Source organism: Gymnoscopelus microlampas (assembly GCF_963454915.1).
Source record: "Gymnoscopelus microlampas genome assembly, chromosome: 23".
NCBI lineage: Eukaryota > Metazoa > Chordata > Actinopteri > Myctophiformes > Myctophidae > Gymnoscopelus > Gymnoscopelus microlampas.
This window is the reverse complement of record NC_139960.1, coordinates 33816468-33843467: the sequence shown is the minus strand read 5'-3', so window position 1 is coordinate 33843467 and position 27000 is coordinate 33816468. Positions and strand designations below refer to the sequence as shown.

Here is a 27000-nt window from a genome sequence, read left to right as displayed (position 1 = left end):
GTAAAAGAAAGAAAGAAAGAAAGAAAGAATAACTTGAACTAGGGTTGCATAATTAAAGGCTCAAATCATCATCCTGATTATTTTACTTAACCCATTAAGACCGGGGACGCATCTGTGTCATTTTTAGATTTCTTTAGCTATTTTTTTGAAAAATCTCCTAACCTTTTTTTAACTATTGTTGATATATCTGTGGTTCCCAAACTTTTTCATGTCAAGGACCCCTAAAATTATATGTATTTGGCCGCGGATCCCCATCTCAAAATATTTTGTTCCAGGGACCCCCGGAAGCAAAGATTGGAGTTAAAAATGTTCATAGTGCGGCACTCGGTGCCACAGATCTACAAGCCACGCTTGTAGATCTGCTATTTTTGAATAGCCAAAGTATAAAATATGGATAGAGTGGTTACACAGGTGCGTTCCCGGTTTGAATGGGATAATATTGCAATCATGACATTTTATTGCCATTGTTGCTCATTGTGTTCCACTGTGCTATAACTGTGGTCAAATGGTATGTAATGACAGCTGTGAGTTCATTGTACCTCTGAGAGCCTGAAGGATGGAGACATGGGTTGAGCACTGTTCTCTGGTGGTTATATATTAAGCACTTATAAGCCCTATTTATACTTTGGCTATTCGAAAATAGCCGATCTACAGGTTTTCAGAGCAGTGGTTCTCAACCTTTTCAGGCCGCGAGCCCCCAAAAACAATCCTATTTCGACTGGGGACCCCCCACCCTGACAAGCACTTGGAATTGTAGGAGTTGAGGCACTACATTTAGTTTGACTCGGTTCCACAGATTTTTTTTTTTTTTTTTTGCCTCTTTCTTATTTTATTTGACAACTTGGCCAATGTTTGACCAGTGTGTATAGTATAGTTTGTTGAATACTTTTTTTCCTTTTTTTTTAGGTATTAAAAAGATCTTAAAAGTCCTTAAATTGTCACTTCACTGTCATTTGGGCAGCCCTCCCCAAAAAACAGGTACAGGTTGAGAACCGCTGTTTTAGAGAACGCTTGGGAAGAATTGTGAACATTTTGGCTTTTGACTTGCCCAAAATAGGGACGCCAGGTTGAAAATTCAACTTAGAGTAGTGGTGAAGAGACGAGGGCAAGGTGGCAACAGCTGACCAAAATGTAAGAATTCATTGAAAAGTTCCACGATTACATAATTTCAGTGGAAAAAGTACTCACATGTTTTACTTAGGTGAAAGTATCAATACTGCAATATAGAAATACTCCGTTACAAGTAAAAGTCCGGAATTCAAAATGTACTTAAGTAAAAGTACAAAAGTATTGGCATCAAAATGTACTTCGAGTACCAAAAGTAAAAGTACTCATTATGCAGAAAGTCCCATTTCAAGTTTTCAAATGTATAAACATCTTTTTAAAATAGCAGATCTACAAGCTCACAGTGTGTCGAATGGTGACGCATTGTGAGCTTGTAGATCGGCTATTTTCAAATGGCCGAAATGTATATAGGGCTGAAGTGGTTAATGTATGTTTTGCAATAATAATCAAAATCTACAAAGTGACTTAAGTTTTCAAATAATTGTAGTGGAGTAAAAGTACAATATTTGCCTCTGAGATGTAGTGGAGTAAAAGTAAAAGTATTGGAAATTGGAAATACTCAAGTGAAGTACAAATACCTAAAAAAATATACTGAAGTACAGTAATTAGTAAATGTACTTAGTTACTTTCCACCACTGCATAATTGTATAAATAATCTTTATAAATGTCATCAAACATAATAACCTTGATTTCCCACTCCACTGCTCTGTTGGAACTACACGTATCCCAGGATTAATTAGTGGCTGTCAACAACAGAGGCCGTATCTAACAGTCGACATCAAATAAAAATAAAAAGTCTTTACTCAACTTGTTTATTAAAGATGTGGGCGGCTTATTTCCTCTTGCCAACCATGAAGGGCAGGTGATGAGGGTTCACACATGACTCACGCAGAGTCTGTGGCCCCCGTGTTTGAATAAGTGGCACAAACGCTCACAAAAACATGTAGTACCACCCCCACCTCCCCCCTCCATGTGCAACAGTGTCTTTAGCAAAACCACAACACACCATCCGACACGGAATCTAACCAATAACCTACAACAGCTGTAGACACTCAAGAGCTCAGATACAGTACAGACAGCCACAAAGGAAACAAACACCAAATGCTATTAGACATGTTGCCAGCAACGCCCCTCTCACTCACTTGCCTCCCCAAACAGAAAATTGGTGCATTTTAAACAAGGGGATTTTTTCTCTCGTTTTTTTGTTTTGTTTTAATAAACAGAGGTTATAAGAATTTGTTGTTTTTAAGTCAATTCCCCCTCCTGCAATCTTTTCAACCCATTAAGACCGGGAACGCATCTGTGCCATTTTAGATTTTTTGGGCTATTCAAAATTAGCAGATCTACAAGCTCATAACGCTGCACCGGGTGCCGAGCTTGTAGATTTTTCTTTTTTAAATCATGAAAACGTGTGCAAATCTTTGAATATATATTTTTTCAAGCAAACATTTGTAACTAAAATATTTTTCTTCAGGGGGGTCCCTGAAACTAAATATTTGGAGATGTATTTTTTTATTTTATTTTTTTATTTAAAAAAACGTTTAAGATTTAGAAAACATACACTGTTTTGTATGTCTGTATGTTTGTATGTAGGTCTGAGTCTGTTGTAGTCTTGTTTAAATGTAAACTGAAAAATAAATGATTATAAAAAAAGATTTAGAAAACATTTTTAGAATCGGCCTCAGGTCTTGGGTCAAACTAGCATCATAATATAAACATTGGATGTAGCCTACCAAATGAAATCTGGAGTCTAAAACAAAACAATAATGGCGAGTTGATATTACTCTATTCCCTACATGCATGCGTCAATCTATCCATCTATCTATCCATGCATCCATTCAGCCAGCCAATCTTCCAATCCATTCATCCAGCCATAAATCTATTCATGCATCCAATATCCGATATTACTCTATTTTGTGATGAGAGTAGGAAACGTGTTTCTATTATAAGTCCAGGGCTAAGAATTCTGAGTATTTGTTTAACTCTCTGAATGTAAAAGACGGATCTGGATTTTACAGTGCATTAAAGTCTAAGTGAAGGCAAGTCCGGAGCAAAATTGTGTAATGCAATTACCGATCATGTCAGGACTGCAGATAGGGTAACATTTTAAAGGTGGAAAATTCTGAGGACCCAGAGTCAAATTGAAAATGAAAGATAATATACACTTTTGATGTATTTATCAATTTACAGTACTGGCAATGCATACATTATTATTATGAATGCATAACCCTGGTCGCATTAATGCCATACTCTGCCCTTGAGCTCTGATCAGAATGGATATTTCACAGACAACCCGCAGTACAATCTGGTTATGCAAGATTTAATCATTTGTCAGATGTGATATTGCAGACGTTATATGTCTTATATGCTTTTTATCGTCCATATCTATCCAATAAATCATCATTAGCGTGACATGATTGGCTAGATGGGAAGTAAGATGATGTCATTGGAACACACTTAGAATCGCTCTTTAAATGTCACTGGAGTGACAGGTAGAAAATGTTCCCTGTAAAAACAGTCTGAGGCCGACCTAACAACTCAACAGCCACTGCGAGCTGCTGGCTGCAGTTATTAGCACATCCTCTCTCACTCGTTCTACCCAACAGCTCTTAGAGTAATATATAACACTTAATAAATGCCAAAACATGTCAGACCAAAGATGTTTGGGTTATGCACAGGGCATCCAAATGACATATTTTGATTTTGCTCGTGTCAGTCAGCGACCGGAGGGGGGGGAGGTGAAAGGATGAGATGTGTTTAAGCACATCCAAGCGGGGGATTCGTATTGCGCTGAGCAGAAAAACATTTGTCTGGCTGACACTGAGTCAATAACACGGGGCTCGGGCTAAATGGACTGGATCTGTCAGTGATAAAGCACGGCGCAGACGCCCTAGTCCTACTCTATCTAGAAGAGATATCACAGGGAGAAGAACTCTTCAACCCCGGTGACCCTCCCAAAACCAACACGCCGGGTAAATTCATGGAAGCGCTGCAAAACGATGACAGAGATTCCGTCTGGAGAATGGTGTGTGGAGCCAAACAGACAAGTGCAACAGATACATGGGTGCAGAGTGTGCATAAAATATCACGCGAGCACAAACACACGCGCGCGCTCATGCACACACACACACACACACACACACACACACACACACACACATGCACACGCACACGCGCACACACACACACACACACACACACACACACACACACACACACACACACACACACACACACACACACACACACACACACACACACACACACACACACACACACACAGGCACACGAAGTCCAAAGCCATGAAGCAGGGACGTGCACAGATAGACTCTAGGTGGTGCTAGAGCACCTGCCCTTTGCCCTCTTGACCAGAAGTGCCCTTTTGAAAAAAAGAAAAAAAACGTTTTGTTTTTCTCAGTTTACAGCAGGGGTCTTCAACTGGGGGTCCGGGACCCCTAGGGGGTCCTCAGAGTTACTACAGGGGGTCCGCCAAATCTTTATGTGATATGATTTTTCTTTTTCTTTCTTTTACCATAACCACTCGAAACCTAGCATCCCTTTTCTGAGGAGAACTTTAGCCAAAAATAGCAGATCTACAAGCCCACAACGCCTCGCGCTGCGAGGCGTTGTGGGCTTGTAGATCGGCTATTTTTGGCAAAGAGGTATAGGTGTAGAGGGAAAAAAAGAGCAGACCAAGTAAACAAAAAAAAGTATAATTTACTTGAGCACCTGCCCCTCAAAATGTCTGTGCACGCCACTGTCACGCAAGCACAAACACACGTGCGCGCTCATGCACACACACACACACACACGCACGCACACGCACGCACACACACAGGCACACGAAGTGCGAAGCCATGAAGTAGTATACAGCAGCGTTTCATACCTAGACAGTTGTGTCCGTCGTGGGACAGCATGAAGCCGTCATAGCAGGTGCACCTGTAGTTGCCCGGTATGTTGATGCACTCGTGGACGCAGCCTCCGTTGTAGTCGTTCTCACACTCGTCCATGTCTGAAAGAGATGAGACAACAGAACTCGTCAGCATGAGACCCATCTACGTCAGTGGCCTTCAACCTTTTTCATGCCAAGGACCCCTAAATTGATCGCTAATACATTTGGCCACGGACCTCCATCAGATTTGTCTTTGTGCCAGGGACCCCCAGAAGCAAAGATTTGAGTTAGAAATGTTCGCTTTAAAAAAAATATATATATTCAAAGATATGCACACATTTTCAAGATTTTTAAAAAATAGGTCATAGCGCTGCACCGAGTGCCGGAGCCATGAGCTCGTAGATCTGCTATTTTTTTATAGCCAAAGAAATGGCACAGATGCGTTCCCGGTCCTAATGGGTTAAAAAGGATTGCAGGAGGGGGAATTGACTTAAAAACAACTAATTCTTATAACCTCTGTTTATTAAAACGAAAATGTCATGTGTCATGTGTGGATGGATGGATGCATGTTAGGAGGGATGGATTTAAGTCCCACCATCACTACACCACGTCATTTCCCTTCTATGTTTGATGGTTATGCTAAATAGTGGGCTGAGCTGCATGGTGCCAGGGACGTGCACAGATAAACTCTAGGTGGTGCTCGAGCACATGCCCTTTGCCCTCTTGACCAGCCCCCAGCCCACAGCTTGTAGATCGGCTATTTTTGGCAAAGAGGTATAGGTGTAGAGGGAAAAAAGGGCAGACCAAGTAAACAAAAAAAAGTATAATTTACTTGAGCACCTGCCCCTCAAAATGTCTGTGCACGCCACTGCATGGCGCGGTGTTTGGCTAGATCAGAATGATCGGCTATCCGTACCATATGATAGGTTTAGAATGTCAAAAGACCAAGATCAACGACACATAAGGGAAACAAAGACATCAAAAGAAATGCAAAGGGGTTGACAGAAGGTGCCTTAGACTGGGAGAGGAAGTCACCTATGTTACTGGCTGTGGAACAGAGGGCAGCGCTGTATTTGACATTAGGTTTACAGTGAAGGTGTACTGAGCCAGATAGCCTTGCACAACCTTAAGAGTGCATTAGTCAGGGGGTGCGGGGGGGGGGGGAGGAAGGTGGGGGAGACGGGCGTAAGGAGAGTGTCAGCCTGGTGTTTATTCGATGGGGATGTCGCCCCTTCATGCTGAGCCAGCGGAGGCTTTCACAGGAGCCACTCACAAGTGGTTGCCATGCGGAGCCACTTAAACAAACAGCCCCCCCTCCGTGTGAACGGCAGGAGATCCGCCAAGCAGCCAGTAAGACCCTGGCCCACATCCTTCTCCTCTCCTCTCCTCTCCCCTCCTATTTCCCCCTCCTCCCCATCCTTCTCCTCCCTCTCTTACTGAAGATGAGACAGTGCAGGTGGCTGGCAGAGTTCAGAGTTGCCAGAAAACTGAATTTATTATTAAGTGTAAAATACATAAATATTTTCCTGTACATTTCCGGCGCCTACATCATTTTGGTGATTGAATAAATAATTGTGTATTATAATGTTTGGAGAAGTTGTAAAAAAAGAACATATTTGGATATTATGAAAAATATACCAGTGAAAGATTATATAAAAAATAACTTCTGTTTCATTGAAAAAGTTAGACAGTATGACTTTTAAAAAAAACACTGTCTGTGTGGGGTTTAAAACCTAGAAAAAAAGATTTGGCCCTGTCCTACCTGAAAGCAGCTCCATACAACCACTCGTCCCTACCACACCAATCGCCCACTTCCTCACCCCCATACCACAACAACCCCCTATCCCCCATACCCCCACCCAAACCCCACTTTTTTTCTTTTTCCCGATAAAGTTACGGATTTGGACAAGGTTTCCACCCAACAGCGACAAGTATGCTTTTAATGTAGTTTAATTTTTTTATATCCACCACTGACCACATCCCACGCTAACTTTCCCAACCTGCTGCCTCTCATTTGGCCTTGTATCACTTCTGCCTGTCAGTGTGAATCCTGTCGGCCTGCGTGCCTGCGGGCATTTCCGATAACTCAGACCCAGGAGCTTCATGGGAAACAGCAGCAGGCTGGTGGTGACTGAGCTGAACTCCCCAGATTTGCAAAATGGGTGAAAGAAGGAGCTGCTGGCACAGAGCAGTGGTGGGCAATAGATTCAGACAGACAGACAGACAGACAGACAGACAGACAGACAAGCACAACTCTCTGCATCCACATCCTGTGTGTGGACACAATCCAGACCTGGACATAGTGCAGCACACCACATGCAAAAACACAAACACGCGCGCGCTCGCACACACGCACACTCACACGCACGCACGCACACACGCGGGCTAGCCACAAAACCTTCCCTCTCAGTTCTTCAACATCAGCAGCATCGCTACACGCTCCTTAGCTCCGGTCAGGTTACAGTAAGTAAGTCCAAAAGCAGACTTAAGATTAAAGCTGATGTGAAAAGAAAGTACCTCATCTGAGAAAAGCTCCATGTGAAAGGATCCAGTCGGTTACAAAACCATCAACGCTACAGTTAAATAATCCCCCCCCCCCGCCGCCCCCATACACACACACACACACACACACACACACACACACACACCGTGAAACGTTGCCAGGACATACCGCGTTTACCGCGAGTGCAGATGATGGGGCCGACCCCCGTACGTACATCGCCGCATTATAATTCTCTGTTTGTTTGCTTTCTCTCCCACACTAAACAATAGGCTGCTGTACCATGTCCGCCCTTAAAAAAAAGCCTCGGCCTCTGGCACTCACAAACCCCCCTCAGGCGGTCATCGCCCCGACTCATCCCAGAGGCATTTGCAACCAATTAAGGGGCGAGCTGGAACGAGAGACAGGGGGGCGTCTGAGGGTAATGACTGTTTGGACGCCTATAGCCTCACCCCCTGCTGCCAGCGGCAGAGATGGGCATTTTGGCACGGCATGACGCCAGTGTTGCCAGATTCTGTGAGAGAAACAAGCAACCAGGTCTAGGAAAACCAGCCCAAAAGAAGCGACTATGGGCCACATGAGCACTTTAAAGACGGGGTGCCGTGATTTTCAGTGATTTTTCCCCCCCCTAAAACATAATCATCAGGTATTATGGTTATACTAGGAGGAAGATTTTTTTCAAAAAAGTGTACAGAAATTGTTAAAATTATGTTTTTATGTGGACACGCCTCCAGTACATTAAGTATACCTGGTTCTCACCTTAGCACCTCCTCCACCACCTTAGCAACACCCACCTGTCCTAGTCCCTCCTCCTCCTCATGCCTACACCTGTTGTGTTATGAGGGGGAGGGTATGTTTTTACTATGTCACTAAAGGGCTGTTTTTCTATTGGCACGTTTGACCCTCAAGGTAGAAACTCCAGGTAGAAACTCAAAATAGTCAGAGAAGACATAAAACCCCATAAAAACACCACCAGGGGGCTTAATGAAGTTCTATCAACCTTATAGACACATGAAAAACAGAAAAAGTGCAAAACCATGGCACCACCTCTTTAACATATACATCAGCTATTTGAAAATAGCAGATCTACAAGCTCACAACGCGTCGCGATGCGACGCGTTGTGAGCTTGTAGATCGGCTATTTTCAAATAAAATCTTGCGGGGTAATTACAATAAGCAGATCTGGCAACCCTGCATGACACGGCATGGTACGGCACAGCACGGCACGACGCCTCCTCCTGCACGCTCCGCTTTTCATGCGGACAGACAGACTCGGAGAAGAGAGAAGGAGGAAGAAACGATGAGGGTATAATAGGAAAAAGAGCAGAGGTGCAGGAAGGAAGGTGGTGGGGTCATTAACTGGTGCCACTAATCACTTCAAACTGGCTTATCGTGAAAGAGATGGGGGGGAGGGGGGGGGGCAGGTAACAGGGTAGAGGGGGGGGGGCGGACTCACACCAGCCCCCCAAGACCTAAGACCTGGAGGTGATGGAGGGAGAGAAGAAAGAAAGAACCAGGCATCATGCATCTGGTCTGAAGGTGTGTGTGTGTGTGTGTGTGTGTGTGTGTGTGTGTGTGTGTGTGTGTGTGTGTGTGTGTGTGTGTGTGTGTGTGTGTGTGTGTGTGTGTGTGTGTGTGTGTGTGTGTGTGTGTGTGTGTGTGTGCGTGCGCGCGCGCGAGCGTGAGGGAGAGAGAGAGAGAGAGAGAGAGAGAGAGAGAGAGGGGGGGGGGCAAATACAAGACATTTGGGGAATGGGGGGAGAGAGAAGGGGAGCGAGAGAGAGAGAAAGAGAGAGAGAGAGAGAGAGAGAGAGAGAGAGAGAGAGAGCGCAAAAGGGAGAGAGAGGGCAAAATACAAGACATTCAGGGAATGGAAGAGAGAAGGGGAGCGAGAGAGAGAGAGAGAGAGAGAAGAGGTACAAACGGTGGAGGAGGAGGAGGAGGAGGAGGAGGAGGAGGAGCCAGGGTGTACTATATTCGGGCCCCCAAACGGTGCCACTTCCTGCCCCCGGAGCGTGTTGTTGACATCTGACAGCAGTGCCTCCGACAGCTTCTGAACCGGCCGCCACTTCCGCTCAACACGGCGCACGTTTTCTTAATTGCCGGGGAAATGTTTATGCTCCACGTCTCATCAAGTGAATTAGGCACCTCCGCTGACGGCCCCCGCGCCCCCCAACCCCCCCACGGCAATGGCGGGGCGGGTCACGGGGTGGTGGTGGTGGTGATGGTGGGGGGGGGGGGTTATGGTACGGAGGGATGGAAGGATGGAGGGAAGGAGAGAGGAGGAGGTGGGGAAGGGGCAGTGTGGTGGGAAAAGTGCTCACATACTCTTTGTACTTAAGTAAGAGTATCAATACTGCAATGTAGAAATACTCTGTTACATGTTAAAGTCCGGAATAAAAAAATGTACTTGAGTGAAAGTACAAAAGTATATTGGTATCAAAATGTACTTAAAGTACCAAAAGTAGAAAGTACTCATTATGCAGAATGTCCAATTTCAAGTTTTCAAAAGTATGAAATGTTTAAAAAATCATTTGAAAATAGCCGATCTACAAGCTCACAATGCGTCGCATCGCGACGCATTGTGAGCTTGTAGATCGGCTATTTTCAAATGGCCGAAATGTATATAGGGCTGAAGTGGTTAATGTATGTTTTGTAATAATAATCAAAATCTGCAAAGTAACTAGTAATAAAGTTCTCAAATTATTGTAGTGGAGTAAAAGCACAATATTTGCCCTTGAGATGTAGTGGAGTAGAAGTAAAAGTACTGAAAATATGAAACTCTAAATTGTACTTAAGTACAGTACTTCAGTAAATGTACTTAGTTACTTTACACCACTGGGAAGGGGGGCAATTAGTTATTATGACCACATAACCTGCATTCGCCGGAGGAAATCCTCCGTAAACTACTGTAAATTATACTGTAGGATGTTTGACAATGGCGCAGAAATGCAGACGCGTGAGTGACACGCCTTAGTACGTACACGTGCATAAACAGAGACATATCTCACTCTGAGCTGGCTTTATACGCGGTGATTACCGTATTACGGGGAGGCTGAATCAGACATGGCTGATTGACAGACACTTTAGCACTGCTGAGTCGGAACACAAAACAAAAGGCTCCAATTATCTCAAATGCAGAGACTGTCAACCCGGTTCAACCTTCTACATTCTTTCATTCCACTTTGTCCCAAAATAACAAACCGTGTGTGCTTATTTAGGAGGTCACATGACAAGAGCAAAAAACCCAAGAACAAACCAAATATTATTTCTTTAAAACCTTTACCATGTCACGTTCCATTACCAGTCAAACAAATACATCCTCAGGACAGAAATAAGATCATGTCTGCATCATCGAAAATGAACCACAAGGCGACCGCATGGTTGTAAAATCAAGGCCAAACACTGGTGGGGATTTTCTCTTTGAGTGACTTTTTAAGCTAAGTAGTCAAGAATCGCACGCACGCACGCACACGCGCACACGCGCACACGCGCACACGCGCACACGCGCACACGCGCACACGCACACGCACACGCACACACACACACACACACACACACACACACACACACACACAGAAGCTAATAACAGCTTGACATATGGGTGGGAGAGACAGTGAGATTGAGTGCTAGTAAGTGCATCCATGTGTGTTGTGTGTTTATGTCTATATAAAGAAACAGAAAATAGTGCATGCAATAATGCCATGTCCCAATTTTATATCAGGTTAACCCTTTAAGACCTGAGGCCGATTCTACAAATGCCTTCTAAATCAGTAGTTCTCACACTTTGAAGATTTTTCAAAAATTTGCAGATGTACAAGCTCGCAGCAAGGCACGAAGAAACGCGCTGTGAGCTTGTATCTCTGCAATTCTTTTATAGCCAACCTAAAAATCTAAAATGACACAGATGTTTTCCCGGTATTAATGGGTTCAAAATACTAATGTCAAAGGAAAGATAATCGCAGCAGTTCAAAGAGGCGGGTTGAGCCATAGATTTATATATGGGTTCGCGGGGCGGGTTGAGCAAGGGCCAAGGCTTGGATATTTACGATGAGCCCAACACGGAAGCTTATGAATGGCCAGAGTGTGGCACTGTTTTACCCTGCGCCGACCTGCGGTGTAAGAAAGAATTTATTTTAACGCAAGTGAATGGGTTTTTTGACAAACTTTAGACTAGATTTTCTTACCGTAATAAAAATTGTCATAAATTCTATATGCTTCCAGTCGCTAGTTTAAAGTCTCCTTTCAATCATCAGGATATGCGTTTTGCTAAATTATGGTCCCAAAACCATAATTATTCTAAAATTGACGATAAAGTAGGCTATGCTCCAGGAGGGGCGGGATGATTTGATTGACAACCTACACAACCAATAGCATTCATTCCCCGCCCCGCTCTTGATTGACAAGCTACCCAACCAATAGCATTCTTTGGGGGTTGTTTTCCGGTTCCCTGGTCACATGTCTGGTCTCAAGCAATAGCGTTTGAGTTCCGGCGTGGCCAAGTGTATATATTAAAGATGGGAGGATACACGTTCCTGATCTATCAGCTTCATTTTCGGTCTGTAGAAAGCAGGGGAGTGGCTTTGTCCATTCATTTTTTACAGTCTATGGGGTTGAGGCGGGTTGGGTTCCGTGGCGGGGCGGGGCGGGTCATGAAAAAACCCGACCCGCACATCACTAATGTACGCACATCCAAGTACATTTCTACGGGTGATGGATAAAAAAGGTTAAAAGAAATAAATACAAATTTCCAACACAATCTTGAATGCTCCAACTGTGTATTTATTAAACGTTAATAATGTAATAACTTTTCGACTTAAAAGGTCTTCAGCAGGTTTATGAACGATTACTTTTTGTATTTTTAAAGGTAGAATAATCACCACAGTTGTCAGCTTGTAGATCGGCTATTTTTGGTGAATGTTCACCCCAGAATATGGATGCTGGGGTTCAAATGGTGTGTGTGTGTGTGTGTGTGTGTGTGTGTGTGTGTGTGTGTGTGTGTGTGTGTGTGTGTGTGTGTGTGTGTGTGTGTGTGTGTGTGTGTGTGTGTGTGTGTGTGTGTGTGTGTGTGTGTGTGTGTGTGTAAACCGATTTGTCCTGATTATTACAGATCGGGAAATCAGACTGGGAGATATCGGGTGCTAAAAGGTGTATACAACGTTGCTCCCGCACAGACTACAGCTGACGATCAATTAATGGCGCTTTTCTGCGCATGCGTGAGGGTATATCTACCTACCACACTCAGCCGTTGAAAACACCCCTGCAGTGAGCAGGGTTTTACTTTTTCGTTTCGCCATATTGACATTAAACGTGATGCTCGTTTTCTCTTTCTCGTGGGGTGTGCTGTGCTGTCTGCACTACTGCGAGAGAAAATTCACATCTGGACCAAATCATATGGGCACAAAACAATCATTACAGGATATATATCAGCAATCACAAATAAAAGAATATCTGATCAACCATGACGTTCTTTTGTCAGAAGTGAGTGACGTCTGTGAATCTCTCTCTCGCTCTCCTCTCTCTACACACTCTCGCTCTCTGCCACATCTTTCTCTGTGCTGTTTTTCTGGTTCCAACTGGGCAAATACATGAGAGAGGGAGCTAAGCCACCGCCATCCCCTCTGTCGACGCATTACCCCGCTATTTAAACATTTGAATCGGGTGACTGACCCACGCAGACACCTCACTTACCACCCTGTACAAACCACATATTGTTTACAACCGATCTTTGGCAGTGGTGGAAAGTAACTAAGTACTTAAGATCAATTTTGAGTTACTTTTTACTTTACTAGAGTATTTCCAATTTGCAATACTTTTACTTCTACTCCACTACATCAGAGGCAAACATTGTACTTTTACTTTTACACTACAATTACTTGAAAACTTTAGTTACTAGATACTTTTCAGATATAAATCATTATATTATAAAACATACATTAACCACTTTAGCCCTATTTTATACGTACGATATTTGAAAATAGCTTGTAGATCTGCTATTTTCAAACATTAGTACTTTTACTCAAGTAACATTTTGAACACAGGCCCTTTTTACTTGTAACAGAGTATTTTTATATTGCGGTACTGCAACCTTTACTTAAGTAAAATATCTGAGTACTTCTTCCACCACTGATCTTTGGCCACAGACCCTACTCGACGGCCTGACTGTCTCTCGGTGCGTCAGGGCCACACTGTGTGGATGCATGCTGAATCTAGCCAGTGAGGAGAGACTCTGAGTGGTGACGGTGGAGAGGCAGACGCCGGGCAGACAATGGCCTAGTAATTGACTGCGAACCTCTCCCTCATGGCCTCCTGTGCCTCCCACTCTTATCTATTCTTCTCCTGAGATGCACCCGTTTTCTCCCTCCCTCCCTCCCTCACTCATTCTCTCTCTCTCTTCATCTCCGTCTTGCTCTCTTTTCCGCAAAAGCAGGTCAGGTAATTGTTGCAGCTGCTGGGAGAGGCTGTGAGTGCTCAGTGTCTCTCAGTCAGTGTCTCCAATCCCACACGCACTCCACTCTTAGCTATTCTCTTCTGCAGAGAAACACAAAAACTAGGGATGCAAATTATCGATTCATTCATTAATTGATAATTGATAACCTTATCGATTGATTAACCGATTAATTGATAAGCAGAGTTTTTTTTAGGACCAAAAGGCAGATTCTTGTCCGAAACCGAAAATAAAATAAAATTAACGAGCATCAACGAGCATCAGCTGGTCACAGACACGCACCTCCCCTCTGCAGTGCTCTATGGAGTCTGTCTCCAAAAGCCCTTGAATATGATGGAATATGATCAGGGGTGCACATAACTTTTTAGGTCTGGTACGCAGAAGAGCACCTGGACATGTGACTTGGTGCGCATGGCGCCCGTCCCGTTTTGTCAACGGGGGGGGGGGGGTCAGCACGGTGCCCACCGGACAGTTTTGTCAACGGGGGGGGGGGGGCGGGGGGGCGAGAAAAAAAGGACGCTCTGCTTCTAAATTCCGCCGATTTTCGCCGTTTTTTTTTCTCACGCTGTTAGATAAAGCCCCCAAGGTTGGTGCCCTGTGCTGCTGCGCTGATTTTATCCGCCAGATTGGGACGTTCACGGCATATTTTGCACCATTACGGTGCGTTCATCATCGGTGACGAGTGCCTCTAACAGCCGCTGCTGGCTGCGTGCACGCAGCGAGGCAATGCGAGGCGATGCGAGGCGACGCGAGTCATATCTCTACCCCTGTGCCTAATGGCTGTACATGGGCCGACGGGTGCTTTAGAGTGATTGTGTGAGTGTGGCTTCAGGATGTAAATTCCTAGCCTCGATCTCCAGGCTTTTATTTTTTAGTTTTGCTAAAAAATAAAAGCTTGGAAATTCCTGTCCCAGCTGTTGGTGCGCAAAAGCGCCTCGCGTCGCCTGTTGTGGTGCGCATTTTTTATTTTGGGTGCGCATGCGCACCTGCGCACCAGTTATGTGCACCCCTGAATATGATGTAACTTTCACTAGCCAAAAAATATTAATTCTTTTTTTCAATGAATTGAAAATCGATAACTTTAATCGACTGAATTCTTAACAGCAGTTAAGGCCTTTGCAGACAGGGTGCGATTTTTCGCACAGAAGAAACGGACAATCTTTTCGCATGCGGTAAAAACTGATTGACTAATCGCACCCCGTGTGCAAAGGCCTTTAATCGATTATAGATTGATTGTTAACATCCCTAACAAAAACAAAACTGTATTTGGACGCTGACATGTGCACGTGCACAGGCACACACTCATACATGAGCATACCGTAGATGGGTGATATAGGGGGGAAATACACGGTAAAATCCTGTAGATGGGCGATATAGGGAAAGAATATACACAGTATATAGTATAGAATATGCTCTGTGTTAATTTAACTAGTTGTTACATAATATATATATTAACAGGGTTTTACAGGTCAGTGTATATTTAACAATCAAACGTAAAACTGTCTAGTTGATAATCCTGTTCTCATTGGACTGCATGGAAACGGAAAGTCGAGTTTTCAGTCTGCGTTTTCGCCACTGTCATTTTCATGACCGACATCATTGCTTCCTGTTTATTTAGACAACACAATTATATCTTGTATTACGATTCACGATATTTGAAAGATACGATTACAGTGACGACAAGTGATACACATCGATATCTTGCTCGGCCCTATACCGTAATGCACGTGGACACGCACCAACGCGCGCGCGCACACACACACACACACACACACACACACACTTACACACGGGTGTGTGGAGGGTGAATGAGAAGAGCACTGGTGTTAAAACACGCCACATAAAATCAGGAGGTGAAGAAGACTCAATGCAATGTGACATGACCAATGAAAACCAATCAATTAGCCTGTAAGTGACAAATGCTGATGAGTAAACACACAGAGTCTTTTGCAGGTCTATTAAGAGGACTCTGTGGCAACCACTCACCACAGACTGCTCATCCACAGAGGACCAGAAATCTGCAACTTAATGTCCATCTAACAGCCTGCCAGTGGAAGGTAACTAAGTACTCAAGTACTGTACTTGAGTACAATTATGAGGTATTTTTTACTTAACTGGAGTATTTCCTCTACATCTCAGAGGCAAATACAATAAATATTGTACTTTTACTCCACAACAATTATTTGACAACCGTAGTTTGCTACTTTGTAGATTTTGAATATTATTACAAAACATACATTAACCACTTCAGCACTATATAGACGTTGGCTACTTGAACATAGCCGATCTGCAAGCTCACAACGTGTCGCGATGCGACGCGTTGTGAGCTTGTAGATCTGCTATTTTCAAAAGAAAAAAAATGTGAGTACTTCTTCCACCACTGCAGCCGGCAATTAAAATCTTAGGATTCAAACTCGGGTCTCCTGTACGAGAGACCACATTTCTACCACTCTGCCAATAAGGGATTGGTCAGGGGAGATATTGCACTATGAGCTTCAGGCAGTTCTAGTTGACAGACAGTAGTGGTCCGACCAATACTAGGGTTTAACATTTCTAAATGGTAGTAAGAACCACAGCCAACCACTGCAGATGTGCTACTTTTATTCTATTAACCAACTCTACCATACAGATTGGATGAAATGGCGTTTTATTCATTTAAATAATATTTATATAAATAAATATGATTTAAAGTATTATGCTAACATTTAGAAATTTGAGATTCACTTTTTTATATTAATCTCTCAAATCATAACTGTGAAATTTAGAATGAGAAAAGCAGGTGATGAGGAGAATTTTATAGATGTATTGCCAATGTGTGCTTGAAAAAAAAGCGAGTTTGACTTTGAAAGAAGGCAGATATTTCCACAAATGTCACTTGATCTTAGAAAAAGCAGGTGAAACTTAAATGAATTCTTCTCACTGCACACTGCATAATATTTACAACTATATATATATGTCTGTTTGATAAGACAGACATTTTCAGTACGCATCCCACTCCGGATCTCTCGCCAGAGCAAACAATTCCCAGAAACCTGCAAGTCACTGTGATCAAAATGATTCACGATATCAAAATCCTGTCTTTGAACGAATTCCAGAATCCAAACCGCTGGTTGGGTAAACAAGAGCACAAAAACCCAATGACCAACAGCCAGTTGGCCCAGTTTGCCAGATGTTTCTCTAAACACAGAGAGACGTCTCTCGCTGTCCGTTAGGCGCACGCAACGAGGACGTGTGTTGTAACGTGGGTTCAGATAATGCACAATGTCTTCGTGCTCCCCCACATTCTCTCATTCGTCATTTGACAGTCGAGGGATGAAAGTTCACATTTTTCCATAACGAGCCAGCAATATTAGCTCTTGGAAATATCTACAGAGAGGGCAGCATTCATAAACGCCAGATCGGGTTTCAGGGGCAAAACAAAGCTTTCAGAGGAACAGATTCACTCACTCAGACAGTCATGATAGTATTGGGAGTATTGTAAAACCAGGGGACAGTGTCTGTCTGTCTGTCTGTCTGTCTGTCTGTCTGTCTGTCTGTCTGTCTGTCTGTCTGTCTGTCTGTCTGTCTGTCTGTCTGTCTGTCTGTCTGTCTGTCTGTCTGTCTGTCTGTCTGTCTGTCTGTCTGTCTGTCTGTCTGTCTGTCTGTCTGTCTGTCTGTCTGTCTGTCTGTCTGTCTGTCTGTCTGTCTGTCTGTCTGTCTGCGTGCGTGCGTGCGTGCGTGCGTGCGTGCGTGCGTGCGTGCGTGCGTGCGTGCGTGCGTGCGTGCGTGCGTGCGTGCGTGTGTGATTTGTTTTGACCAAATTAAGCACAAAATAATGGTTTCATCATGAGTCATATGACAATCAAACAGGGTTTTCATACTCCGTACTGTTTGCCTGTAATTGACTTCACAAATATTTCCTAACAAATGAATAAAAAAAAACTCCAGCATAAATCATAAACACAACATCCAATCATCCAATCCTACCCATAAATACCCCGGGTACAAACTACAAAGAGATACAGAGGAAGGCAGGAAAAACAAGGCTTTGGTGCTTCCTGGAAGAGCAGAGTTGCTAACGACTCTGGCCAACAGACTGGCCCTTAATGCCTGTTGATTGGAAACACAGCCGCCCAATTACAGCACCCATATCTAATCACAGAGGTCGAGGGTCATTTCTCATCCACCATACATCTTCATTCATTCAGTGTCTGTGTCACTTGCTGTTGCCTCACAAACAGGAGTTCAGCAGATTGCCAGTGTACAGTTAACCCCATGAATCCTGGCATCCATATTCTGGGGGCAAACATTCACTGAAAATAGCAGAGATCTATATAAGCTCACCGTTTAAGATCGCTCGCGCTGCGACGCGTTGTGAGCTTGTAGATTGGCTATTTTCAGCCAAGTGATTAGGTGTTGAGGGAAAAAGGGAGGGGATCTAGTCCCCGGGGGACCCCGGTTAAACTGAACTAAGTATTTGGGTTTAGGTGGTTAAAGGGGCATGAGGAAAGTTGTGTATTGGGAAGAATTCAGCAACAAGGATAAAGCACAATAAACACTTGCTTTGCTACTGGCCATTCATTTCTGTACAGAAATGACACACCCTCACACATGAATGCAAACATTCATACACAACGACACACATTCACAACATGTAAGCATGTGCATGGCATGCCTGAATATGTAAATGTGGTGTGCTACACACACACACACACACACGCACGCATGCACACACACACACACACACACACACACACACACACACACACACACACGCACGCACACACATGCGCGTCCAAAGTGTTGGCCTTAGTGAGGTGATGTAATAAAAAACGTATGACAGCTGGTTTATGGAAGACAGATAATATTCCTGAAGAGGCTAAACCTTCTGCAGTTTCCTCTCAAAGGACATAAAAAGTGTAATTATTCAGACCAGGTCTGTCTGATCTATGCCAGTAACTACTGTGTGTCAGTCAGTCTGCCTGGCTGCGTGTCTGTGTGTTACAGCAACGCCAGGACTACTGTCTCCCATGTCTCCCTGTCTCTGTCTAAAGGCCAATCCAAATCAAAAGGGTTCATGAAAAGCAACACCCAGCAGCCATTAATGTCACTCTAACAATATATTTCATAAAGTGATCGATTTTCCAAAATACCGTAAATAGCAGATGTAGATCGGCTATTTTTGTTATTTTTGTGTGCGTTGTTATACGACGCTGTATAAAATAGGGCTTACGTGTATAATAATGAACCACAATGGAAACAAGCCCCCTGGGGCTTTTTGTGTTATCCTTATTAACCGTTGACGGTAATACCTGTTAATAAAGTATTCAATCAATCAATCAATCTATCAGACTAATTGATTTGGTCGATTTAAAAATAAATATCCAAATGTTTTGTTAAAACATAAAGGATGAAAAAAACACGCTTCTTGGTTATTCATTTAATTAAAAAGTAAGAATAATCACCAAGAAAATATTCAATAGTTGCAACCCCACAATTCATCAATAGCTGACTCTCTCCCCGTCTAAAAGGAGCAGACAGGGCAGCGCACCCCGAAGAAAAGTCAGAGATGTGATTCTATTTCACCGTTTACTTTAGGCCAATAGAGAGAGAATGCAGGCGTGTGTCGGTGCGTCATTGTTTTGGTCAAAAAATAAAGGGTGACGTACAATTAGGTGTCTGATTTTATTTCAAGTTTGCTCTTTTTCAATGGGGAGACCGTCGACTACTGGGTCACTATTTTTGAGTCCAGCACTTTTGGCGAGGCATACCTTACCTCCAAAACAAGTTGTCAAATTATGAATAATCAGGGCCCTGGCATTCATGAAGTCCTCATGAAGTGAGTGAACCTGAGAGACACCAATTTAACAATAACAGAATTATACTGTAAGATAGCCTGACACCTCCACTGACTGATACCAAATGGGAAACTGCATTAATGTACGTCATGGTTCTCTGCCACTCGATTCTATGCCACTGTACTGTATGTAGGCAGGAGACAGACCTAACAAAGCATGATGTAGTCAAACATGTACCATAAATATCATGACACTGTTCCCATCTGACTGTTTATACTGTATGTACAGATGGGTAACAACAAATTAAAGGAAATAAACATAACAACTACATCTGCTTCCACATAGGTGGACTGACTGCATGATACAATTAAGCAATTATAAGATCCTATCGTGCTCTGTGGCATGTATAAAAATGCTGAGCAGGCCTGGCTGACCTTGATTCTGGATCAAGATGGCAAGACGTGACTAATATGAAAGAGGCTTCATTATTGGGGCAGTGATGAGTATGAAAATGATGTGAATCAAATGCTACGGAGAAGAAGGGTAGTCTGCACACTGTTCTGTAGCTCCCAGTAGAAAAGGTTGTATTTATTTCAAATTAAGACGGCACCGTTTCGACCCGTGTGGGTCTTCATCCGACCTGATGAAGACCCACACGAGTCGAAGCGTTGTCGCCTTAATTTAAAATATTTTCTAAATACTGGGAGCTACAATACAGTGTGCGGACTTCCCTTCTTCTCCAATGTACGATTTTTTGTTCAGCACCTTTGTTCAGATTTTTTGTTGAGATGTGCGTGCTTCCCTCTTGGACTCTGTTGTTAACCCAAACGAACACCTATGGGAGAGTTTGTATTCTCCACCATCATCATCAAAACAACAAAATGAGGGAATATATTTTGGAAGAATAGTGTTCCATCACTCCAGTAGAGCAACAGACTATCCCAAGGCACATTGATGCTGTTCAGGCGGCTTGTGGTGTCCCTTAAATACTAAGACACTTTTTTGTTGGTTTTTCCTATCATTTGTCACCTGTCTGTACATATACCATAATGTGTGTGTGTGTGTGTGTGTGTGTGTGTGTGTGTGTGTGTGTGTGTGTGTGTGTGTGTGTGTGTGTGTGTGTGTGTGTGTGTGTGTGTGTGCGCGTGCGTGCGTGCGTGCGTGTGTGCGCGCGCGTGCGTGCGCGTGTGTACATGTGCATGTTTGTGCACATGCAGCTGAGCAAACAGGGAAAGTGTCGGATATCCCTGGATTAACAGACAAATGCTTAAAAGTAGTGGAGACGTGAAAAGCTATGGAAAAAACTCTAACTCCATTGCATGCCTGCATGCATAGAAACCGTGCTGCCTCGGTAGAACTGTCATCACGCTGTCTGAAGTATAATACGAACGCGCTGAAGCGTTGTTTATGTAACAGTGATCGCCAGCGCCACGGGCAGCGGAGCGCACAGCGCATCTGAGAGAGAGCATGGGACACTGCACGGATCCAGCGTGCGCACGCTACGGAGGTGAACACAAATATGTGCGAGTGTGGTACAGTCAGTGGGTGGAGCACTACCATAATCATCAGAGTATGAGTGTGTGTGTGTGTGTGTGTGTGTGTGTGTGTGTGTGTGTGTGTGTGTGTGTGTGTGTGTGTGTGTGTGTGTGTGTGTGTGTGTGTGTGTGTGTGTCTAATCGCAATTATTTTGGCATATTCGTCATGCATATTCGCCATGTTGAAAAATGTTCACACATTTTCAAATATTAAAAAAGCAGAAATAGCTGATCTACAAGTTGTAAGCTTGTAGATCTGCCATTTTTACATGTATTTTACATGTGCAAAATTATTAAATATGTCAATAATTCTTTTCTATATTTCAGTTATTTGTCATATATGCGCTGTGAAATTTTGTATTACGAAGCTCATATGTTCCAATGTTCAATGCAAAACACACAATTCAATCGTTAATCGCAATTATTTGAGTGATCAGCGTCATTTGAGTGATCAGCGTCAACTTAAATGTGTAATCGTGACAGCTGTGTGTGTGTGTGTGTGTGTGTGTGTGTGTGTGTGTGTGAGTGTGTGTGCGCACATGTGCATGTGTGTGCGCATGTGATAGAGAAAGAGTGTGAGAGAGAGAAAATACAGAGAGCGGGAATAAGCGATAGACAGTGTGTGTGTGTGTGTGTGTGTGTGTGTGTGTGTGTGTGTGTGTGTGTGTGTGTGTGTGTGTGTGTGTGTGTGTGCGTGTGTGCACACACACAGCAGCACTAGGCCAGCTCCAGCTGTGGTGTGCTCTCAGGCAGAAGTGAGCAGAGGTGTGAACGCACAGCCAGGTGCTGCCCCCCTCTCACCCTAACACCTTCGCTCAGTCCACTTCCTCCCCATTAATTAGGAGAGCCCTGTGGGGGGGGTGGGTGTAGGGAGCGATTGGGAGCATGCATGGAGAAGCAGAATGGAGGGGGCGATGATGGTGTGTTGTGGGGTGTCGTGATCAAACAGATGTACGACCCACCATTAGCAATGTGAACACGTGTCAGAGAGGTGAGAATGATGGGGCGGCAGGGGGGGGGGGGGGTAAAAGGAAGGGAGGTACAGGGACAGAAACTAAAGCCTAGTTCATGCTTTGTTGTACAACAATGTCGATCGCCGAAAATAACTCACTTATAAGTAACTTAGGTGCAACTGCGAGAGCGACACTCTACCTACCAAGAAACAAGAATTAACGGTTGTCCACACCAAGCATTAGGACTAACTATAAATATATTGTTTTCAAAATCTTTCTAAACACACCACAACTACAACGACAACAGTGCTGAACAATATACTTGACATAGTTATAGCGCTTGGAGTGGACGGCCCATTAGGTTTGAGATACGGAGGAGGAGAGGACTCACCCTCGCATTGCTTGCCGTCGCCCTTGTAGCCCGGCTTGCAGATGCACTTGAAGGACTTTGGAGTGTTCTGGCAGAGGGCGTCGATGTGACAGTCGTCTGTGGCCTCCGAGCACTCGTCTGCATCTGCACAAACGCCGAAAACATTCAATTGTGTATTGCAAATGTGTTAGGTTTATTCAATGATTTCCACAAATGAAATCAAAATACATTTTTGAAATAACCATTGCCATCACATCATATCTGACAAAAAAAAAAGGGCCTGTCATACAAACAAAATGACATGCAATTTGCATCATGGCTGACTGGACAACGTAGAGCAGTGGTTCTCAACCAGTGGTCCGCGGACCACCAGTGGTCCTTGAGGTGGTTCCAGGTGGTCCCCAGCTAATTGATGGAGTTGGTAACCAAATGGACGCTTATAGATCTTTAACTCTCGAGAGTGTAAAATGAAACCAAATGGACCTTTACGCTCTCAAGAGTTAAAGTATTGTTAAACATCTGCATTACTTAATTAAAGAATTGTTATTTGGATCAGCGTTTGCCATATTGCCAAAAATGTGGACAAAATCGTATGCAACGACAACAAACTAGTCTTGGGTCTGAGTGAGAGGCTAAATCTCATCAAATGGTGGTCCGTGGCTCAAATGCCGAATAAATAATGGCCCTTGTTATGAAAAGTGTTGAAAACCACTGACGTAGAGCACCGTAACTGTGCTCCTCTGAGCTCTGCCAGGAGTCCAGCTGTGTCAAGCTCCATGGCCAGGAGGAACAGCGACGATCTCTGCTTCCTAATGGATCAGATCATTGATAGAGGGACAAGTCACATCTGGAGCTCAATCTAAGGCCATAGGGGCAGCTCATTACCTTGTTATTTATACACACACAGAGGGTGGGGGGACGGAGACACAAAGATGAAGAAAGATCTTCTGTCAAATCCTCTCTCATTCGTCCTATCTTTGTATCATTGAACAGTCTCTCTCTCGCCCTAGAATATAAATAGCCCATGTAGGCGACCTGGACAGCAGTAGCATAAGCCCTGTTTCTCTCCTCCCTGGGATTCTGCTCTGTGCTCCAGTCCACACTCCATCCAGGGGTTAAGTCCTGCTGGCTGGTCCTCTGCCCAGCTCAACGATTTAAAGGCAATAAATAAACAATAAAACTAAATTACAATAAATATTTCGCTGCAAAGTCGATTACGGTTTTATTACATCCGACGCAGAGAGCCAGGAGTCAAGAGCAACAGCAACCAGAAGTTAAAGTGCTATTTTATCTGATTTTTGACAGGGAAATGAGCTGCAAGAAAGATGATCTTCTTCAAGGGGCCTGGCATTGTTTGGCTTTCAGAACATTTCCTGAATTCACTGTTCTGTTATTGAGGGCCAATAACAAACAAAAAAAATCCAATCTAGCCCACAACCTTATTGTTATTCAAGCCCGACTGGGACCTCATGGTTTTTGACAAAGCCCTGCCCACATGCTTTGGAGACTGACTGTCTCAATATTGACTTCTCACCCATTCATAGTGAGGAGGGGGAACAATGCGTGGTGCTGTTGTGTGTGTGCTGAGTGCCGGTCGATATATTGGGCAAGGGGTCTGTACCTCCAGGGACCTGGAGGCCAGGCAGCCTCCCTGCCCTGCCTCCACAGCCAGCCCAGCCCCAAGGCCAGATGGACACCTCTGCAGCGTTGCCACGTTTTGTGAGAGAAATAAGCAACCAGGACCAGGTCTTGGAAAACGAGGCCAAAAGAAGGGAGCCCTTCGCCCTTTAAACATATACAGGTACATTGGCTATTTGAAAATTGTAGATCTGCTATTTTCAACAAAAATAAATAAAAATCTTGAAAATTTTGGAATATTTTTGAAACATTTTAACAACACAAATCTTGTATGGGGGTCCCTGGCATAAAATATGTTTAGATGGGGACAAATACACATCAATTAGGGGGTCCTTGACTTCAAAATGTTTGAGAACCACTGGTTAAAACAACATTAGGAAACAAGCCCAAATAAGCAACTACACTTTCGAAACAAGCCCCAAAAAAACGCAACTAGCAATATTTACTAGCAACTTTACAGAAAAACAAGCCCACATTCGCTTATAGAAAGCGGACATGGCAACACTGCTTGTAATCTGGACAAGATGCTCTCTGTATACATACTATGATTATAGGCCTACCTACAGTTACATGATCAATGCTGGCTAGACAACTGTTTCATACGATAGAAAACGTATGATTCAGCTGATAAAGTCACAGCAGAAAATCATCTGGTAAATTTTCAAATATAGGCTGCTTTAATCAAGAGGCATTTAACTGTTTGCTTGCTGGAATAGCCTAAATTAACTTTTTTAATTAAACAGTTTTTTGTAGTCTTGTATAAATGTTCCTTTGAAAAATCTCAAAAGAAATGATAAAAAACCGGTTTGTAAATAAAAACGTTTTTTTTTTTTTTTCAAACAAGATTCAATAAACTTAAGGTCAAGTAAAAGCTAGAATAATAAGCGACAGCAATGTTGTTGGGCTATATATTCATTGCATTCTGATCCAATGTCATTCCAAATAACAGGAGTTTGTCATAATGCATCATGAGGTTGCAAGATCAAAAGTTAATTTTGATCACAACCCATAATTCTTTCAAACTTCACTCAAGGTGGGAAAACAAACGTCCAAGCAGTCGACATTTTTTATGACAGAACGCATTAAACATGGCAATACAACATTAATCCGGTAAAAAGTGTACTTTATGATTTAGTAGGCTAGAATAAAGCGAGACAAGCAGAGTTGCCAGATTTTCCGAGAGAAACAAGCAACCAGATCTATGAAAACAAGCCCAAAAGAAGCGACTATTAGGCCACATGAGCACTTTTAACCTATATGCATCGGATATTTGAAAATAGGCAATCTACAAGCTCACAACGCGTCGATGCGTTGCAAGCTTGTAGATCTGCTATTTTCAAACACACCTTGAAAAAAAAGTGAAACATTTTGAATATTTTTTAAACATTTTAACACAAATCTGACCAAATATGTTCAGATGGGGGTCCGTGGACAAATACATATTAAGTTGGGGGTCCTTTGATTTGAACATGTTTGAGAACCTGGTTTAAACAACATTAGGAAACAAGCCCAAAATAAGCAACTGCACTTAAGAAACACAAGCCCAAGAAAAACCCTGCAACCGGCAACTACCAATATCTACAAGCAACAGAAAAACAAGCCCAAAGTCGCTTATAATAAGCAGACTTGGCAACACTGAAGACAAGAGAGAGAGAGGGGTCTTACCTGCTTGTCCAACATTCCCCATCACCCCGCAACTATTTATGAGGAGGATAAGCAAACAAACGTCCCAGGAAAAACAAGCACTTCCCATCATGGTAAAACACGGTGTTAGAAGAACAGTGTTTTGGTTGTAGTGTGTTCTTTGATAAGAAGAGAGAACCGTTTTGGTTGTACTGTGGCAGGAGTGTGTGGAGAGCTGGGTGAGGAGACGCGGAGCCGCTCCGAGCCCGCTGATTGGCTCAGAGCGTTATTTGAGGAGGGGATTGGAGGTGTAATTCAGAGGGGGAGAGAGAGAGAGAGAGAGGGGGGAGAGGCAGAAAGAGAGAGAGAGAGGGGGGGGGTGTAATTCAGAGAGAGAGAGAGCCAGAGAGAGAGGGGGTATAAATTAGAGAGAGAGAGAGAGAGAGAGAGAGAGAGAGAGAGAGAGAGAGAGAGAGAGAGAGAGAGAGAGAGAGAGAGAGAGAGAGAGAAAGACGGGGGGGGGGTAATTCAGAGAGAGAGAGCCAGAGAGAGAGAGAGAGGGGGTATAAATGAAAGAGAGAGAGAGAGAGAGAGAGAGAGAGAGAGAGAGAGAGAGAGAGAGAGAGAGAGAGAGAGCGAGAGAGAGAGAGAGAGAGAGAGAGAGAGAGGGGGGGTCATTCAGTGTGAGAGAGAGAGAGAGAGAGAGAGAGAGAGAGAGAGAGAGAGAGAGAGAGAGAGAGAGAGAGAGAGAGAGAGAGAGAGGGAGTAAAGCAGAGAGAGAGAGAGAGAGAGAGAGAGAGAAGCAGGTAGAGAGAGAGCACAATTTGATTGCAAAATTGCAATGTTACACAGCAGCCTACATTTCTTAGTTTTATTTCACACTTGCTTATTTGGCACTAGGCCTACTTAATGTAAATGTATGTTTCTCGTGCCAATGATAAAATGACGTGCCATTTGAAATGAAATAGAAAATTGAGACAGAGAGAGAGAGAGAGAGAGAGAGAGAGAGAGAGAGAGAGAGAGAGAGAGAGAACACTCCATGGCATTAGTGTCCTCAATAAGAATCCCCGTTATACACACAATAACGTGTATAAATAGGACTACCTCACCATATTGGTGAAGGAAAGTGACAATAATGGCTATCAGCAAATGTTGATTAGGCTACCTACAGTACTACTACCACAGGTCTTGTCTATGGA

General features: G+C 43.6%; 1 protein-coding gene across 4 annotated transcripts in view; it reads right to left on the bottom strand.

Moving 5' to 3' along the window:
- scube1 (signal peptide, CUB domain, EGF-like 1) overlaps positions 1–26012 on the bottom strand; it is a 142010-nt gene extending 115998 nt beyond the window's left edge. For all 4 annotated transcript variants that reach the window (XM_084049378.1, XM_084049379.1, XM_084049380.1 and 1 more), the window contains exons 1-3: positions 25844–26012; positions 22562–22684; positions 4952–5077 (exon numbers count right to left, since the gene is read on the bottom strand). In XM_084049378.1, coding sequence (XP_083905504.1) covers positions 4952–5077; positions 22562–22684; positions 25844–25934 — 340 coding nt within the window. In that variant the 5' untranslated portion in view covers positions 25935–26012. The remainder of the gene's footprint in view (positions 1–4951; positions 5078–22561; positions 22685–25843) is intronic.
- Between the last annotated feature and the right edge of the window lie 988 nt (positions 26013–27000).